Source organism: Elgaria multicarinata, chromosome 22 (genome assembly GCF_023053635.1).
Source record: "Elgaria multicarinata webbii isolate HBS135686 ecotype San Diego chromosome 22, rElgMul1.1.pri, whole genome shotgun sequence".
NCBI classification, from domain to species: domain Eukaryota; kingdom Metazoa; phylum Chordata; class Lepidosauria; order Squamata; family Anguidae; genus Elgaria; species Elgaria multicarinata.
Window position 1 is genome coordinate 13,813,418 of NC_086192.1, and position 19,675 is coordinate 13,833,092.

The following is a 19,675-nucleotide window of genomic DNA, read 5'->3' on the forward strand; positions in this document are numbered from 1 at the left end:
TTAAAACACGTTAGTGAAAAGCACATAAAAACTCATTCTCCCCCCAGTAATTAAATATGGAGCACAGGCCACTGGGAAATTCTGGTGCACAACCCCCACTGATATGAATAGAAGCTACATGACAGTACATCTTGATGTTTAGGTCCCTAAATCTGTCCGGTCCACTGATGACCTTAATTATGCCTGAAGATCTACTCCTTGAATTTTCCTCTGTCTTGCCTTCCGGGGAAGATGAAGTAAATAGCCAAATACTGGATTTAGAAATGAGAGAGGAGCTTTGGAAAAAGGTGTTTTATTCAATAATGAAGTAAAAAAAAAAAGAGACATCTATGTATAACTCGACTTATAAATTAGGAGGAAGGCAGCTGAATTTTCTAACGTTCCAGAAGTTCACTCTAGGCCGTTCACATTGTACTAAAAGGTCACATGATTTCTGATATCATTTATCTGTTTCACCATCTCCTGGATGTGTTCTCCCCTGAAAAAAGAAAGGGGAAAAAAAATAGTGCTTTAGAGGCAGCAGGAATTCAGAGAAACAAGGCAGGATAAAATAGCTTGTAAGTTACGGAAACTTCGGCTTGTCTAATGCTAGTTTTAACCCTAGACGGCTGCAAACCCAAACGCAGACAGATGTACGTGCATACACCTCTTCTTTACGGTATTCCCCTCATCTGTAGGAACTGAATGGGATCGTGTGCTGCCGAAAACGGAACGGGGGGAGCTTTCATCCTTTCACAACAATCGCACACAAGTATTTCTGATGTTTACAAACTTGGACGTCGCGCCCCGCTTTTACAGTAAAACTACAGTTGGCAGCACTGAAACGGTTAAGCTGTAAGCCCCTAAAGTTTGCCATTTGTCGCGTGTTCTAACGCAGACGTAGCCACTTGGCTAAGCACCGACTTACTCCTCTTTGAGAACGGCCTGGATGCATTTCCTCTGGTAGGCACTGAGGTTGAGGCTGGGCTTCCGTGGGCTGCCCCCCTTCTCCATTTTCCTTTGCTGATAATCCTTCTTCATTTTAACCTACAGGTACAAAGACGGTGCTTTAAAAGGCGATTCAAACATTATCAAGCTTCCAGTACTTGCTCGGGTGGGTGGCTGGGGGAGTAGTTTCTACACTCCGTATTTCTGGGGCCCTGTTATTCCAAACGCACAATCACTTACCTGTTTGATCGCATTTCCTAAGTGCCGCAGTTGTTCTTGCACGGTCTGTAGTTCCTTCTTCATATCCTTTTCGCTGTCCGACAGGACAGGCAACTGACAGTGAACGCTGCGTAGTACTTTCTTCATCCTTTAGGTACAAAGGTACAAAGACAATTTTCAGGCAGAAGAAGATCAATTAACGCAGGATTAACTCCCAACAGCATTGCCTGCCTATTCTCGCTTGCAGCTAATATACGGACACTGCAAAGCAGACATCGGGGGGGGGGGGTGTAAGTTTGGCTCCATAACGGCAACTCTCTAAACAGCTTGCCGTTATAAACACAGCGGCATTGTTCGGGAGCGTTTTCTGCCCTTTTAAACACTGGTTAAAGGATTTGGTCTGTGAATACGCCTGCATGAAGCTGTGAGCAGAAGCTTAAGTTGTAGGTTTAGTTGAGGCCGCTGCCAAAGTGTTTCTGCCCAGCCTGAAAGGCTTCCCCACAACCCAACTTTCTGCCTTATTAACTGATGCAGGCCTCAGCAGTTCAGAGGGCTTCATGACTGAGCTTCCAACCCAAGCCCATACCATTCCCATTTGGACGCACGCGGACACCCTTGGCTCTGGCCTCGGGCAAGAGCCTGTGCGGAATGTGCCCTTACCGGTTCACAATGTCTTCCTGCTTCTCTTTGGCTTCCTCGTACTTGTCGGCCAAGCCCTCGGCTATGTCCCGCAAGGTTTTCCTTTTCGGAGAAAAGGAATAGTTACATTGGGACACCAGTGTGCATTTATTTGGTAATGAAAGGGGGGGGAGAAAACCAAAATGAACGAGGTTCATTTGTTCCTCGTTAGGGAACGAAGTCATCCCAAATGGCAATGTATACTTCCTTTCCCATCCGCCTCCGTGTCTCCTAGGAGCTGCAGCGACCATCACATCAGCGTTAGGGATGTGGGGACGGGCAAGTGGGACGGAGAGCACAGTTTTGGTTGTTTGTGGTCTAAATCCTGGCCACCAATCACCCCAGTGGGTTTCCATGGCCGAGTGGGGACTAGAACCCAGTTCTCCTGACTTCCAGGCCAACACTTTAGCCTGGGCTCCCTTCCAAATCCCTTATTTATTTATTTATTTATTTATTGCATTTCTACACCGCCCAATAGCCACAGCTCTCTGGGCGGTTCACAAACTGTGAATGAATAAGAAAACTAAAAGGCGCAATCAATGCGGTGCCCCGGCGACTGCAGCCCACGGAGGGTGCATGGTTTGCCTGCAGCTTCTGGGAGCCTTTTTGACTCCGGATTGGGATAAAAATGCTCTCTGTCAATAAACACAGCTGGGTTCGTTGTAAACTGAGCGGCCTCACCTTTCCTCTCGACAATAGCCGAGATCTTCCAGCTGTTTCTTTTTCTGTTCGTGCAGTAATTTCACTCTGAGGAGCAAGGCGGAGAGAAACGTTAAGGCTGCTTCCGTCCGGGGGTCTCCTCTCTCCCTCCACCACTACCAATTTTTGCCGAGTGCGATAAAATGCGAAGGAAAACGTTAAAACGAGGTTCCAATGCAAGGGGAAGACGTTCAACACAAATACACCCTCACTCCCTACGCGGCAAAAAGCAAGAGGGATCGTGCCATTAACTGCTCCGTCCCCAGGAGCAGCGAAATGGCAGAGGGGAGAGGAATGGCAAAGAGAAAGCCAAGGGGCTGAAATCGGATTTCCATTCACCCTTGACGAGTCTTGAATTAGCCCCAATTGGGAAGGACCTCATACTAACAATGCAGATCAATCCCACGGCCAGGAAAGCTAACTTGCTTTGGAGATTCTTAGCTGTATTACTTCCGAAGAAGTTTGCAAGACCTTTGGAGGGCCACGGTCTCTTCTCGGTCCTCCCAGAGTGCAGGACACGGAATAACGGGCTCAAGTGAAAGGAAGCCAAATTCCGGCTGGACATCAGGAAAAACTTCCTGACTGTTAGAGCAGGACGACAATGGAACCAGTGACCTAGGGAGGTGATGGGCTCTCCCACACTAGAGGCAGCTGGACGACCCTCTGTCAGGGATGCTTTAGGGTGGATTCCTGCATTGAGCAGGGGGTTGGACTTGATGGCCTTAGAGGTCAACTCTATTCTTTGATTCTATTCTATGAAACCCCCATTCTAGCCGCAACAGGAGGACAACAAGACTGAATTAGGAGAGCGTTACCTTCGCTGGATCTCCTCCCGGGCCAAATCCTGTTTCAGGATGTATTCTTCCCTGAACACCTGTGTGGCTCTGCTGAGGAGCTGAAGGCATTCTTCAGGGGGAGGGGAAGTCTCCTTATCCGCAGCTCTGAAACACAAAAACAATCTGGTTTATACATGTTCTGACAAGGGCTAATTCACACGACACACAGATGTATAAACAGGATGCCTCCCCGCCCGCCCCCGGCTGGGACTCAACACTGACTGGTTCAAGCAAGCTGGGATTTGTCCCATTTTGTCACTGTCTGTGATGAGGACCACGATTACTTGCACCACTGCTTTGACACATCTGCTTGTACCTGGCCTGAAGACAGCACATTGTGCCTCCAAGGCTGTGGACATCTAGAGGGCCCTTAACTGAAAAGAGGTCTGGTTCTTTTCTTAGATTTCTAGCCTGCCCCATCCTAAGGGCTTACAGCAGGTGAGGGCTTACAGCAGGTGAGGGCATTAAAGGCAATATTTTATAAAGCCCATGAGATAGATCCCCATCCACACCCTAGAACGCAGTAGAATCATAGAATCGTAGAGTTGGAAGGGGCCTCTAAGGCCATCGAGTCCAACCCCCTGCTCAATGCAGGAATCTACCCTAAAGCATCCCTGACAGAGGGCTGTCCAGCTGCCTCTTGAAGGCCTCTAGTGTGGGAGAGCCCACAACCTCCCTAGGTCACTGGTTCCATTGTCGTACTGCTCTAACAGGATGTTTTTCCTGATGTCCAGCTGGAATCTGGCTTCCTGAGCCCATTATTCCATGTCCTGCACTCTGGGAGGATCAAGAAGAGATCCTGGCCCTCCTCTGTGTGACAACCTTTCAAGTTTTTGAAGAGTGCTCTCATGTCTCCCCTCAATCTTCACTTCTCCAGGCTAAACAGGCCCAGTTGTTTCAGACTCTCTTCATAGGGCTTTGCTTCCAGACCCCTGATCATCCTGGTGTCAGAATTAAAGTTAGCTCCCTACTTGCTAAACCCCAGGCATTAAAAACAACCTATTGAATGCATCTTATAATACTTAAGTGTCTGCCCGTCTACTGTGTCATAGAATCGTAGAGTCGGAAGGGGCCTACAAGGCCATCGAGTCCAACCCCCTGCTCAGTGCAGGAATCCACCCTAAAGCATCCCTGACGGAGGGCTGTCCAGCTGCCTCTTGAAGGCCTCTAGTATGGGAGTCCATGACCTCCCTTGGTCATTGGGGAAAAAATAATTCAAACAGATTCCTTTCCTAGCTGTGCCAGGATCACCTGGCACAGTGGGGAACATCGAGCGATCTCTCACACGCACCACCACGCATCTCTGAAAGCTTAGCAATCAATAGACGGACGGAAAAGGTCTGTCTCAGCTGTTTGGGCGCCCAAGTCTGACGGGAGATAGGTGCTGCTGCTCTTCCTCTCCGTATGAAATCCCCCCGCCCCCCAGAGAGACTTCGTACTTCAACAGCAGCGGGTTGGCAGAGGTGCGGCACAGAATGTTCCGGATGTGTCTCTCGAAGGAGTCCTGCGATTCTGCCAGGATGCGGAGAGGGGAGGCCGTGACCTGGGAATCTTCCTTGGTGCACAGAAGCGGAGGGCAGGCAGGGTGGACGGCGGACCTGCCCAAACAACCATCAGGAATCTGTCAGGATTCTCCAACAACAGCCGTTCCCCCACCCCTCTGCTTTCAACAAGTTTCTTTAGACATTTAAAGCTCTTCCCTGACTCTGGAGGACAGGCTGGGCGGCTTCTGGCGGCGGCTGAAAACAGCTTGATTCCGGGGAGAACTTCCTGAACAAATCTGCCCTGGTTTTTATTGGCTTTCTGATTATTATTTTTCTAAATATGGTTTTATTCTTTTTATCCATTTAATACTTTATTGTTCACTGCTCCAGAGTCTGTTTAGATACGGAGTGGTATATCAATGCTGTGAATAAAACAAGCAAACAGTGGCCAAGAGATCTTGGCTTGGATTAAAAGCCACGAGGGGTGCGATCACTGACCCCTCCCTTCCCTGGATCCTGTGTCACGTGCAGAGGACTCAGGGGAGGGAGGGAGGGAGGGGCGCGTGCCCTTTGGCCTCTCCCTACTGCTGCCTCCAGCGAAAGGCCAACAGGGAAGGAGAGGAACTCCCATCTTTTCTGATCTGCCTCTTGGGACCACTGCGCCTAGTGCCAGACAGAAAATTCTAGCCAATGTCGTCTTGTGATCAGAGCGTTGGCTCCTGTAAACAGCAACGTTTCCTACTCATTGGAGGCCTGGAGGCTCTAAGGTGGATCAAGGTGGCTCAGCACTTACAGAAGAGGCTTGGTGACGCATTCGTAGGTCTCGGTGATGCACACCATGGTTGGACCCAGGATGTCGGAGACAATCCAGAACCCTCTGATGGAGGCAGGCTGCCTGCAGGAAGAAAAGAGAGCCGGTTTTGGCAGCTCCGAGCACAGAGCAGCAGCTGGCTTTCAGCTAAAACAAAGAATCCGTCTCAAAACAAGCAGCTGCTTTATAAGCCCTTTTGCACTTCATCAGATTCCTTCTCCTTTACCCTTAGGTAATCGTGCTTACGTAAAACACGGATTTCATCGACTCAACCTCTTTGCCGCTCCAGCCTCCGTGAACGACCTCTCCAGTCCAAGACCGTCCGTTTCAGGCCCTGTTCCTAAAACGGGACTAGCTCAGTGACACGTCTCCCTCTTTGGTGGGCCAGGAGCGGCCACAGACACTGTACTGTCGGCCGGCAGAGACTCCACCCTTTGGTCCTACATGATCACTTGGGAGGCCTCCGCATGCTGCCGCTGGTGGAAACACCCTTCACTGTTATCCACAGGTGCCAGTTATGTGCTGCCTTTTCTGCAGTTGGGCCTCAACTCGGACTCCGTCCCAACGCTTTAAATGACCAGGTCGTGGCTCCTTCTGTTATACTTACTTATTTATTTTATGTATTTATTATTGCATTTATATCCCCCACTTTTTTTCCTGCAAGGAACCCAAGGTGACGTACATAATCCTCCTCCTCTCCGTTTTATCCTGACAACAACAACCCTGTGAGGTGGGTTGGGCTGAGAGTGTGTGACTGGCTAAGTCACCCAGTGGGTTTCCATGGCCGAGTGGGGGACTAGAACCCGGATCTCCTGACTCCCAGTCCGACACTCTAAGCCACTACACCACTCTGGCTCAGACATCGCGTTGCCTTTTGCTCAACTCCACGGGAGCCCACAGTCACACAACGATGGAGTTAGAAGACGTTGTGGCGGGGGGGAGAGCCCCCTAAAAACTCCACCGTTGAGTGGAGTTTTCCCACTGCGTAGAGAATCATAGAATAGCAGAGTTGGAAGGGGCCTACAAGGCCATCGGGTCCAACCCCCTGCTCAATGCAGGAATCCACCCTAAAGCATCCCTGACAGAGGGTTCTCCAGCTGCCTCTTGAAGGCCTCTAGTGTGGGAGAGCCCACAACCTCCCTAGGTCACTGGTTCCATTGTCGCACTGCTCTAACAATCAGGAAGTTTTTCCTGATGTCCAGCTGGAATCTGACTTCCTTTAACTTGAGCCCGTTATTCCGTGTCCTGCACTCTGGGAGGATCAAGAGGAGATCCTGGCCCTCCTCTGTGTGACAACCTTTTAAGTCCTTGAAGAGTGCTCTCACGTCTCCCCTCAATCTTCTCTTCTCCAGGCTCAACATGCCCAGTTCTTTCAGTCTCTCCTCATAGGGCTTTGTTTCCAGACCCCTGATCATCCTGGTTGCCCTCCTCTGAACACGCTCCAGCTTGTTCCTTCTTGAAGTATCCTTGAAGAAACACGTTGTCTGAGCTGAGCACTGTTCACCGCACTCCCAGAAAAAACAAACTGAAACTTTTCAACTCTTGTTTGTTCACAAGCTGGGTTGACTATAACTCTTCCTGAGCAGAGCTGTGCCGGGATGAGCTGCGTGGGGAAGCATAAGTTTGGGAAGAGACGGAGGCCGGCCTGGCTCTTACCTGCATGGCAGAGGCTTGGTACAAAGAATGTGCTCTACAAAGCATTTCTGCTCAGCTCCCAGCTCCTGCAAACTATCCTTGTCTTCCTCATCTGAAAAAGCAAAGCAAACTAATAAGGTTATCAGGAAAGGTGATGAAATGCTGCATTTTTACCTCTTTGGTTATGACTTGTGCCTCAGCCTCATGCACTACCGCCTCTCCTCACATGCTCCTAACTCCTCCCTCATTTCCTGTTTCAGGCAAACCACAGTTTGCTTTCAAAGAAGAACTGGAAACTGTGGTTTGAAGGAAAGTTTTCAATTCGAGTTTGTGTCAACGTGATTTATATTTGCATACCACCTTCCCATATATACGATGCCCAGGCCGGTTTACATCTGTGAACGTTTACCTTTAGGAGAATAAATTCCCAAGTCAGGAAGACGTTACTACTCACCCGAGCCAAGGAACTTGTGCAGTTTGTTGATCCAGGGGAGCCCAATGCTATGTACGCCGGCATCATGCGTGCAGTGATAGCGAGAGGGACATTTGGGATCTGAAAATGCAGTTGAGAAGTTCGTGTGTCAGTGGATGGCCAAAAGAGACACAGGAAGACTCAATTCACACGTTAGCAGTGGCTTGAAAGCTAGCAGCGGCTCAGGACCAGTCTACCTGATGGATTATCGTCTCCTAAATGTCCCTGCCTGATTGCTAAGATAATCTTTGGAGGCTTTTCAATGGGTGCCACTGTCCCCATTGGTGCTACGGATGGCGACCAGAGAAAGAGCCTTCTCTGAATTTTAGCATGGCGGGGGAGGCATGTGAATGCCCATTTCCGATCACGTATTTCGTTGGCCGGTTATGCAGCACGCACAACTCTTCCTTTCTGCTCAGAGCAGAACATCCTGCAATGAATGACTCCAGCCACTTTTGAAGGGAGAGCGGAGGTTTTTGCCCTGACTCCAGCGAGAAAAGAGGCACTCACAGCTCTTTCAATCTTACAAGAATCGGAAGCCTTTTCTCGCGTCCTTGACTGGAGTTAGGCCAGGATAGGAGAGAAGAGATGTTTTAGTTTTGCTCATTTAGAGGACCTTTCAGCAGGCTTAGGAACAGGCAGCAAGAGAGAGGCAGGACCGATGCCTCGTGTGCACAGCCAGGAGCCACGCTGATGGATAATTATGGGCTGCAAGGCACGAGCAAGCAGCTTGCCGGACCTCCTGGCTGAAGCGACCCTGTCACAAACAGCTCTACGCAAGCGGATGGCCGGGCGGCTCGGCGTTTCGCCGCATTGCATTTACCCGCAAGGAGGCTTTAACCGGCGACCGAGCGAACAAAACGCAGCACTGCAAGGGGGGGGGCAGCAAAGGGAGATCGGCGGCTTGTGCTCCTACCTCTGTGCAATTTAATGGGGCAGGAAAAGTCCGACTCCAGCGGTTCTTCTCCCTCTCTGGACGCCAGCCGCAGCGCAAGCTCCAGCTCGACGCATTCAAACACGTAGAGCGACGGGATGAGGTCGGTTCTTGAATCCCAGGACTTGACAGACTGCGGGGAAAGTCAGGCTCTAAGTCCATCTCACCCAGTATTGCCTGCTCTGACACAGCTTTGCAGGGTGTCAGGCAGAGGTCTCTCCCTTTTTTTTAACTGGGGATACAAGCCTGGGACTTTCTGCATACAAAGCAACGCCCGTGAGCTACTGGACTTTCCTACATACACGGGGAACCTCTCTCAAAGCAATAAACCGGAACCACCCGACGTACCATCTGCTCGTCGTCTTCTTCTCCCTCCAGCACCACACAGTGATAAAGCATTCCCGACTCCGTGGCGATCACCAAGATGTTCGGGATACAGGGAAGGCAGAGCACCGCACAGGCGTCGTACCCGTAGTTGTCTTCTGCTGCAGGATGCATCGGCAGCGGGCCCAGCAGCTTCCCAAGGTTCCCAGCGCTAGAAAGGAAAAGACGTTCAAAACCTGGATTTCCACTCGGATCTGAACTCAGAACAATGGCTTTGGTGGCCGAACCAGTGCCCTCATAACCCTCTACGACGTCCGCGCAATAAAACGGCAACGGAAGAAGCAAGGAGAAGCACAAATCTGGCTTTACCTGTGTAAGAGACTAATGTAGGTGAGGAAGGTCTCCCCGTTTTCATACAAGATGTACAGAGGATACGCCAGCAGGTCTTCTTTCTCCCGCTGCCCAGCTATGTTCTTGGGAACGGCCGCCAGGGGCCCAAAGTCAAACGCTACGGCCGTCTCTCCAATCAACGCTGTGTAGGCTCTCCTAAGGGAGGGAAGGCAGGCCGGCGATTCAGTCGGCAGCCCCACGCAGCACCCTCGGGGTTTCTCCGACAAGGAAGCAACGGCCCAAGTAGGGTTTACAGGGACGACAAAGAGGGAAGCTGCAGGACTTACCCCTTGTTGAGCCTCAACGTCTCCTCGTCAGCATCCGAAAGAGCGATCACTTTCACGGGGGTTTGGGGTGAGCTCAGGCTGTAAACCCTAACAGGCAAAACATGACTTTTTAAAAAATCACATCCCACGTAATAGCTCCAATGGACTGAACATCCGTGGACGTACGCCTCGACAACTTCCAATGCTGCTCGCTTGAACACCACGTTCTTTCAGCCGCGTCAGTTGGCCCAGTGTACGTTTTGCTGGAGAGTTGACGCGGTGTTGTGTCCAACTAGGCCCAGGTCCAAAGCCCTGGTCAGCTGGGCTGGCCCTGGATTGCTCACTTCCTCTCATTCTAACATACTCTGGAAAACTGGTCACGTACTAAGCTCTCGTTACCACCACATGTAATGAAAATGCCACCTAGCATTTCAGTTTCTAGACTGCAGCTGCAAACCTGTGTGCATTTGCTACATAACTCAGTGGGACTTACATCCAAATAATAATAATAATAATAATAATAATAATAATAATAATAATAATTTTAAAAAATTATTTCTTAACCGCCTCTCCATTTTGATCGAGGCAGGGAATAACAATAAACGATAAAATACATAATACTCAATTAAAACATAATATACATCGTTAAAAACATCCTAAAAACATTCTAAGAACGTCTTAAAATTCCACTGGATAGGCCTGCCGGAAGAGATCAGTCTTTATAGCTTTCTTGAATGCTAGTAGACTGTTAAGTTGACGAGTCTCCTCCGGCAGGCCGTTCCACAGTCTGGGAGCAGCAGAAGAGAAGGTCCTCTGGGTAACGGTTGTTAATCTAGTTTTTGTTAGCTGAAGTAGATTCTTTCCAGAGGACTGAGTGTGCGGGGCGGATTGTACGGGAGAAGGCGATCCCGCAGGTAGCCTGGACTCAAATCATATAATACTGTCAATATTATTACTGTCAAGAAATACTTTTGTAAGCCGCCGTGAGAGCCTTTTTTGGCTGAATGGCGGCATAAAAATCCTTAAATAATTAAATTATCACCAGCACCACATGAAACAAATTAATAGGATTAAGACGTAATCTTATGCATGCTTAGACAGAAAAAAGGACTTTTTCCCATCTATAGAGGCATAGGGTTGCACCTTTAGTGGCTATAAAACCAGTAAGAAAAAAATAACAACCCAGAAAGGGTTATTTCAAAGCCCGACATGTTTCGGCCTGTGTTCTTTCAAAAGCCTTCCTCAGGGGGGTTGATAAGAGATGTCTGCAGAAATACTCCTAGCAAGGTGATCGTCTCCTGTGATAATCAATAGCAATCATAAGCAGGTCAGATAGCAGTCAAGTTATATTTTGTACCTGGCCTGCTTATAAATCACTAAATAAAAACAAACATCTATATGTTTATTTATTTATTACTTTATATGCATCGGCCACAAGCAAATCACACTCACACACCCACACCAGAATGATATTATATTAGGTTTATTTGTTTTATTTATTTAGTGCTTTATATGCTTTTGGGGTGATCAGAACTCATCTTAATAAACTGAGATATGAACGATGGCAACGCAGGCAGCCCTTCTGCGCCAGCCACAATTAAACCGGGAGGGCTCTAATTAGCCATGGTTTCCTTAGTTCATATGAACTCGGGACATTATGGTTACTAACTTTGGAACAAACCAGGATATTAAAAGACGCTTTGAAGTTGGATTAAAATCCTGGCTTGTTCCAGAGCAAACGTAGTTTTGTGGTCTTAGAAGCTTCCTGGTTTATTTGCTAACGCCACAAAGGGAGGAATGAAGGGGTTTATGTGCATGTGCAAAAGGCTCATTCATATCTCAGCTGATTGGCCAAATACACCCACTGTGTCAGTAATCCTTACGACACCCCTGTAAGGCCATAGATTTGGGAGTGGGAAATTATAATCATTCTGCAGCAAAGCATATATGCAAAATGTCTCAGGTTCAATCCCCTGTGGGGAAAAAGAAGCGAGGGAGACTAGAGCAGGCAGAGACCATCAGAGCCTGCTTCAGTTGGAAAAAAAAACCCCACAGGGCTAACTGTCATCTTGACCCTGTGGGGAAGAAGGAGCTGTTGGTCTGCCCCTCCATTGGGAGATGAGAGGGGGCAGCAGGGCCTTCCCACCAGTCAGAACAGCCTCCTTAATTTATTTTTCTTTTCTCCCTCTTCCCTCCCCATCCGCTTTTCCTTGTGTGTCGTGTCATTATTGGAATGTCAGCCTGAGGGCGGGGACTGTCTTCTTTACTGATCAATTGTAAGCTGCTCCGGGAGCCTTTTTGGCTGAGGTGCGGGATAAAAATACTCTAAATAAATAATAAATAGATAAATAATAAATCACGTAATAGGTGTAGCCTGAGACTTCTGCCCAAGACCCTGAGAGACAATATTGGGCTGGATGGTCAAGAGGCCAGACCTGATATAAGGCAGCTTCCTATTTTTTTATTTTCAATGTATTGCCGATGACAGTAGCTCACCCAAGACCACGGAGCGGGTCTGTGGCTAAGCCAAGATTTGGAGAACTCAAGCTTTGTGGTTCGCACTCTTCACCACTATGTCTCAACAGGTCCTATAAACACAGGGATGAATATAAATAACTTGGATGCCAGCATGCAATTGCAGGGAAACGAGGCTCCTTTGCGTCTCTAACACTGCTTAAGAACAAACCACTCAGTTCAAGGAAGTACCTTATTGTGTTGTCGGACGTTAACAGCACAATGTGGGGTTCCAGCGTCTCACTGGGGTACCAGGCGGCGTGCTTCAGGGTCAGGGATGTCGAGCTAGTGAAGAACCTTTCAGCGATAGGTGTGGTGCTGGAAGACAGGTTTACAAAGAAAAAGGCACCGTGTTTCAGACCAAGAGAGGACTGCCAACTGATCAACTCAGCTGATGTGCCGAGAAGAAACGTCTATGCTGCAAGAAGCCTGTCGATTTCCTGCAGATCCACCTGCTGTTAGTGGCACAGGAGCAGGCCAAGCTGTTCTGCTTCCTGATCAGCTGGCAACCCTGTCAGAAAACTGAACTGTTCTTAACAGACCTGCTCCCACAAACAACTTGACCCTCTCTCTGTTGCTCCCCTTCGTTAATTAATAGTTCCAATGGAACATCCATGGATGTACGCCTCAACAACTTCCAATGCTGCTCGCTTGAACACCACGTTCTTTCAGCGGCAGCAGTTGGCCCAGTGTACGTTTTGCTGGAGAGCTGACGTGGTGTTGTGTCCAACTAGGCCCAGAAAAAAAAAAGTCCTACAACACCCAGCAGAGCTGGCTGGAATGCTGGGAGTTGTAGGACTTTTTTAAGGTCCAAAGACGCATAAGATATGAAGACAGCCAAGGCATTGTGAGAATCACCATGTAATCATAACTGCCGAATGTTCTTACGCCTTCCAGGCAGACTCAGAATAAAAAGAAGAGACTCATTGGGGTTCTGAAGTGGTCAAAGGAAGATGAAAAATGGGAGGTCCTCCATACCTACAATTAACCGTTGGCTTCCCACCTTCGAACTCAGAGTTCTTCCCCCAACGTTTCGGTAACTCCAGCACCATCAGCCCTTTTGTTCCTACAAGAACCACGTGCTGCTGCGTCGGACTCAGCGTGGTTTGGTACACCTCAAAAAAGGGCGAATTTATGCAGAGCAGGGTCTGGAAATCGAAGCGGAAATTAATTAGTTCAACTTTCTATGGAAAACACGCAGTTCAAAACGCAGACACATCGCCAAAGTTACGTGCAAATTGGCCCCACTGCTGTTCAAGGCAAAAGAAGCCACTATCTAGCGTTCGATTTATGAGCACTCCTTCGGTTATCACCTAAAGAAGAACATAAGCCATTACAGGATAACCACTCCTTAGTGTAGGAACTAAACTAGGATGCCAACTGACCAAAACGTTGTGGTGCCAACTGACCAAAACACTGCGGGCTGCTCTAGTGCCTTTAACAGGAATCAAATACAGAAAGCCAGCGTGGTGTAGCAGTTAGTGTTAGATTGGGATTCAGATGATCTGGGTTCTAATCCACACTCTGATCATGAAGCTTACTGGGTGACTTTGGACCAGTCACTGACTCTCAGCCTAACCTACCTCACAGGGTTGTTGTGAGGACAGAATGGAAAGGAAGAGGAGGACCACTGTGTAAGTAAGCCAGCCAGCCTTCCCCACCTGGTGACCTCCAGATTGTTGAAGTACAACTCCCATCACTCCCAGGAAGCATAGCCATTAACTATGCAGGCTGAGAATGGTGGGAGTTGTAGTCCAACAGACCTAGAAAGCACCAGGTTCGGGACGGATGGAATCTAAGCTGCCTTGGGTTCTTTGCAAGAGGGGAAAAAGCAGGATTTAAATGTAATAATAAAATTAAACACATTAAGATCAAAATATAATAATTAAAACCAGGGGATAGAGGAATAAAAAAGGCCACAACAGCATAATTTAAAAGTCATGGAGAAATAGAAAGGTCTTTGCTTAGTGCTGAAAAGACACTGAAGTCCAATCAACAAGAATGGAACCCTTGCAAGGAGCATATTCAGCCTAGGACCCCTCTCCCTGGTGTGCTAACTTTCTAGCTGCAAGGGGGGATGCTGCTGCTGCTGCTGCTGCTGCTGCTGATGATGATGATGATATCATCCCTTGCAGCTAGGGGGGTTGGACTTGATGGCCTTATAGGTCCCTTCCAACTCTACTATTCTACGATATTGACTTTGTTTACATAGCGGCGCATTCCACCGCATAAGCTGCAACCCTAAGTGCTAGGCCAGCCTTCCTTCCAACTGGCGCCCTCCAGGTGGCTTTGGACTACAACCCCCATCACCCCAGCTCTTCTGGTTGATGGGAGCTGTAGTCCAAACCCATCTGGGGCCCACCCCATTTGGACTACAACCCCCATCCCCCCAGCTCTTCTGGTTGATGGGAGCTGTAGTCCAACCCCATCTGGGCCCACCCCATTTAGACTACAACCCCCATCCCGCCCAGCTCTTCTAATTGATGGGAGCTGTAGTCCAAACCCTTCTGGGGCCCACCCCATTTGGACTACAACCCCCATCCCCCCAGCTCCTCTGGCTGATGGGGGCTGTAGTCCAACCCCATCTGGGCCCACCCCATTTAGACTACAACCCCCATCCCGCCCAGCTCTTCTAATTGATGGGAGCTGTAGTCCAAACCCTTCTGGGGCCCACCCCATTTGGACTACAACCCCCATCCCCCCAGCTCCTCTGGCTGATGGGGGCTGTAGTCCAAGCCCATCTCAGCGAGAGCCAGGCAGGCCCTGGAGGAGGCCCAGGTGAGGCCCGCACCTGGTAGCGGCCCAGGCTGTCGGGCTCGTCGCCGAGGCTCCTCAGGCTGAGGACGTAGAAGGCGGCGCGCTCGCCGTCCCACAGGAAGAGCTCCCCGCCGACGCCGAACATCAGGTCCCGCGGGAGGGCCGCGCGGCTCGGCTCCGGCTCACGCCCCGGCCCCGGCCCCGGCCCCGGCCCCGGCCCGGCGGCCTGCTCCCTCAGGCGGCACAGCACGGCGTGGTGAGGCAGCTCCGCCCACCAGTGCTCCCCCAGGCCCGGCGCCACGGCTGCCATCGCCTCAGCGCCTGAGACCAGCGGCCGGCCGCGCGAAACCGACTGGGCCTCAGGAGCGCAGGACTACAAGTCCCAGAGTGCAACGCGGCTCACCCACTCACCCACTAACCCCCCCTCCCCGGGGGCTCGGCCTTTCTCGACCATGGAAAGGGTGGAGCTAGAAAGGGTCGGCACGTGACTGCTGGGAAGGGCTGGACTTTAATACAGGAGTATTATTATTATTATTATTATTATTATTATTATTAGGGTCTGTTTCTTGGCACATCGTTTTTTGTGGTTTTTAATCTCATACAAATGCAAATTAATCTCATACAAATGCAATTAATAATCATAATCATAATCATAATCATAATCATAATCATAATCATTTCTATACCTGTACAACAATTGGTAAAAATGCAAAATACAACATAATAAAAATAGATTCTTCTTCTTCTTCTTCTTCTTATTATTATTATTATATAATGGGTCTGTTTCTTGGCACATCGTTTTTAAAGTTGTTATAATGGTTTTAAATGTATGTGTATTTTGCTTGTTTTTGTGGTTTTTAATCTCATACAAATGCAAATTAATCTCATACAAATGCAATTAATAATAATAATAATTAATTCATTTCTATACCTGTACAACAATTGATAAAAATGCAAAATACAACATAATAAAAATAGATTAAAATTTATTTTATTATTATTATTATTATTATTATTATTATTATTAATTTTTATTATTATCTTTGCTTCGATTATTGTGCAATACTACAATGAGTTCATAGTCATCAAAAGAAACTTCTTTTTCTCCAGCAGGCCAGGTGTGTGTACTGGGGCTGGGTGGGTGAGTGATTATACTCTTTCTTGGTGTGAAAATAAGGCTGGTTTTCCTCCCCCACACCCCCCACATTGGAACTAGCAAGGGCTATTTTTGTAATGCTGTGAAACTCCAACACACACACACACACACTTTTATTGGGCGGTATTAAAATGCAATAAATAAATAAAATTGTCTACGGTCATAGTCAGAACTCCTGTCTGTGTTTGGGGGATGGGCCCAAGAACCTACATTAAAATCTTGGGTTTCTGTATTGACTTCTATGTGGGCAGCTTTTACTTTTACCTTGCAGAAGATTTTTTTTTTTTGAACCCCCAACTCTCATCAGAGGGTCTTCTCTACACTTTTATTTCTCTATGTGCGTCATCATCGAAAGGCCGGTTTGTGCCGCTCTTGCCTTTTGCGCCTCTCTGGTCGGATCTCGAAAGGAAAGGGCGGGGCTAGAGAAGCGGTGGGCAGGGCAGCCAGTAAGGGGGTGGAGTTTAAAAGCGGCGGGAAAAGGACGATTCGAGGCTGGTGGCGCGTTGGGGGAGCTGAAGGTCGCGAGTTCGAATCCTGACCAGGAAGGAAAGCAGGCTCGAGATGAGGTGAGGGGCGCCTGGCATTAAAACATGGACCTTTTTCCCAGTCGGGGAGAGGGTGTAGAAAGGGGGCAGCTGGACAGGGATGCTTTAGGGTGGATTCCTGCATTGAGCAGGGGGTTGGACTAGATGGCCTTATAAGCCCCTTCCAACTCTACTATTCTATGATTCTAAGCTCCCTGAGACTGACGAGTTGACTCATACAGCCTAGCCCTACGACCCGCTTTGACTGGCAGCAGCTCTAGGGGATTCAGGCAGACGCCTCTCCAAGGCTTGTTACAGGAAGCCCGATTCCGGCTGGACATCAGGAAAAACTTCCTGACTGTTAGAGCAGTATGACAATGGAACCAGTGACCTAGGGAGGTTGTGGGCTCTCCCACACTCGAGGCCTTCAAGAGGCAGCTGGACAGCCATCTGTCAAGGATGCTTTAGGGTGGATTCCTGCATTGAGCAGGGGGTTGGACTTGATGGCCTTGTAGGTCCCTTCCAACTCTGCTATTCTATGATTCTATGATTTATTTGTTACCCGCCTCTCCCTCTGGATCGAGGCGGGGTACAACACAAATAAAAACACCATAAAATGCATACAACTAATTCAAACTCTCCCACACTAGAGGCATTCAGGTGGATTCCTGCATTGAGCAGAGGGTTGGACTAGATGGCCTTAAAGGACCCTTCCAGCTCTATTATTCAATAATAATAATATATTTATTTATTTATTTATTTATCGATCTAGAGGGAGATGCAGGGTACAACACAAATACAAGCACCATAAAATACATTTAACTAATTAAAACATTTAAAACTAATACATTATTAAAAGCAGCACGTTATTAAAAAGGCATCTTAAAATTCAACTGGGTAGGCCTATGATTCCATGAGCACAGCAGCACAGCCCATGGGGGGCTTACAGGCAAAATCCCATTAGGACTGTCACATTTCCCCCTTTTTCTTTCTGTTTTCTGTATCCACAGCAGCTCACGCTTCAACACGCCGGTAGATACAGTGGTGTACGAAACCCAGTTCTTCGGCTTCACCCCTCAGACGTTCATGCTGCGGATCTATTTCGCTTTCCAAGACCATCTCTCCCACATCATTCTGGTGGCGGAGGAGGCGATCCTGAACAAAATGAAGACCGCGGGCTCTCGCATGCCGCCTTCCATGATCCGGAAAAGTACCGAGCAATTCTTTTCTTTCATGAGGGAGCGTTTCGAGAAGCTGTTCGCCAAGATGGAAGAAACGCTCCTGAAGACGGTGTTGAGCGTCCCCAAGAACGTTTTGCTTCCGGAAGACAAAGCCCAAGAGGAATTCCGCTACACGGCTGAACGGTTTCAGGAACTGCAGGAAGAGATCAGCCGCTTGGAGCAACAGGTGAAGGCCGAAACGCAGGCAGAGCAGGCGCTTCGAGCGGAACTGGAAGAGCAAAAGGTGGTCCAGGACCACCTCGAAGGCATCCTTCAGTGGTTTGACGGCCTGGACGGCGTAGGGAGGGAAGAGGGAACAGGGAATCTTAAAGAAAGCTTTGCCGCCTTGACCAAAACAGCCGTCAAACTGCAGGACGTAGTGGGGGAGGTGGGCGAGAAAATGAAATGGGTGGAGAAGCAGTGATGGTGTAAAAGCAGCGAAATAAAAAATCATTTCTCCCCCCACCTCTAATTCCTTTCCCCCCTCTCAAAAGCACATTAAATTGTTCCTGACGGCTTGCAATATTTGTGTTGTTTGTTTATACGTTTGCACGTAAATGGAGTTTTTCCCTATTATGTGCAATATTGTACTTTTAAGGTTTTTAATCTTTGTAAACGGTCCAGGGAGCTTTGGCCGTTGGGCGGTACAGAAATGGAATGATATGAGCAGCCGGGTCCAGTGGGAAATGGAAGATGAGAAATGGCAGCCCAGCTGAGGTGGGCTGAGTCTGTTCTGCTTTGAGGAAACTGCTACAGGGCGCTTTTTCTGTACAGAGATGGATGGATCCAATCTATAAATCACACACTCCACCTACTGTGTGCCCTGTGCAATAAAAACACCACTAAAATTCCTCATAAAACCCTACAAAAAGCCAAAAAATAATAAAAACACTGAGAACATCACAAAATAGCGGTGGGCAAGCTCCTTCAGGTGTTTTGGCCACATCTCCACGCTCATAGAATAGCAGAGTTGGAAGGGACCTAGAAGGCCATCTAGTCCAACCCCCTGCTCAAGGCAGGAATCCACCCTAAAGCATCCCTGACAGATGGTTGTCCAGCTGCCTCTTGAAGGCCTCTAGTGTGGGAGAGCCCACAATCTCACAAGGCAACTGATTCCATTGTCGTACTGCTCTAACAGTCAGGAAGTTTTTCCTGATGTCCAGCTGGAATCTGACTTCCTTTAACTTGAGCCCGTTATTCCGTGTCCTGCACTCTGGGAGGATCGAGAAGAGATCCTGATCCTCCTCTGTGTGACAACCTTTTAAGTATTTGAAGAGTGCTATCATGTCTCCCCTCCATCTTCTCTTCTCCAGGCTAAACATGCCCAGTTCTTTCAGTCTCTCTTCATAGGGCTTTGTTTCCAGACCCCTGATCATCCTGGTTGCCCTCTTCTGTCTTACCCAGGAAGGAAAGGAAAGGAACCTCTCGTGCAAGCACTGAGTCATTACTGACTCTTGGGGGGACGCCAGCTTTCGCTGACGTTTTCTTGGCAGGCCTTATAGCAGGGTGGTTCGCCGTTGCCTTCCCCGGCCGTTATTACCTTTCCCCCAGCTAGCTGGGTACTCATTTTACCGACCTCGGAAGGATGGAAGGCTGAGTCAACCTGAGCCGGCTGCCTGAGAACCAGCTTCCGCTGGGATCGAACTCAGGCTGTGGGGAGAGTTTCAGCTGCAGAAACTGCTGCTTTACCGCTCTGCGCCTTTCTAATCCGCATCTTGCATTTGGATTAGATGTGCCTGCAACTAAACATGCAAAACTCAGCAGGAATTCCACACTCAGAGCTGCGGAGAATAGATGCAGTTTGGATAAGAATTTCCAAAAGACTTGCA

The 19,675-nt window shown here is 48.7% G+C and overlaps 2 protein-coding genes across 2 annotated transcripts; one reads left to right on the forward strand and one right to left on the reverse strand.

Annotated features, from left to right (window-relative positions):
* Window positions 1-276: 276 nt before the first annotated feature.
* Window positions 277-15,256, reverse strand: NUP88 (nucleoporin 88). Its single transcript, XM_063146537.1, has 17 exons — window positions 14,981-15,256; window positions 13,168-13,337; window positions 12,382-12,507; window positions 9,697-9,783; window positions 9,389-9,565; window positions 9,044-9,230; window positions 8,678-8,828; window positions 7,744-7,842; window positions 7,311-7,401; window positions 5,637-5,738; window positions 4,799-4,957; window positions 3,339-3,464; window positions 2,506-2,571; window positions 1,807-1,887; window positions 1,168-1,294; window positions 908-1,026; window positions 277-478 (listed from the first exon to the last, which is right to left on the reverse strand). The coding sequence occupies exons 1-17, from the start codon at window positions 15,254-15,256 to the stop codon at window positions 415-417; spliced, it is 2,208 nt and encodes a 735-aa protein (XP_063002607.1). The 3' UTR covers window positions 277-414.
* A 1,329-nt stretch (window positions 15,257-16,585) lies between these two features.
* MIS12 (MIS12 kinetochore complex component) lies at window positions 16,586-18,291 on the forward strand. Its single transcript, XM_063146566.1, has 2 exons — window positions 16,586-16,668; window positions 17,637-18,291. The coding sequence occupies exons 1-2, from the start codon at window positions 16,664-16,666 to the stop codon at window positions 18,268-18,270; spliced, it is 639 nt and encodes a 212-aa protein (XP_063002636.1). The 5' UTR covers window positions 16,586-16,663; the 3' UTR covers window positions 18,271-18,291.
* The last annotated feature ends 1,384 nt before the right edge of the window (window positions 18,292-19,675 follow it).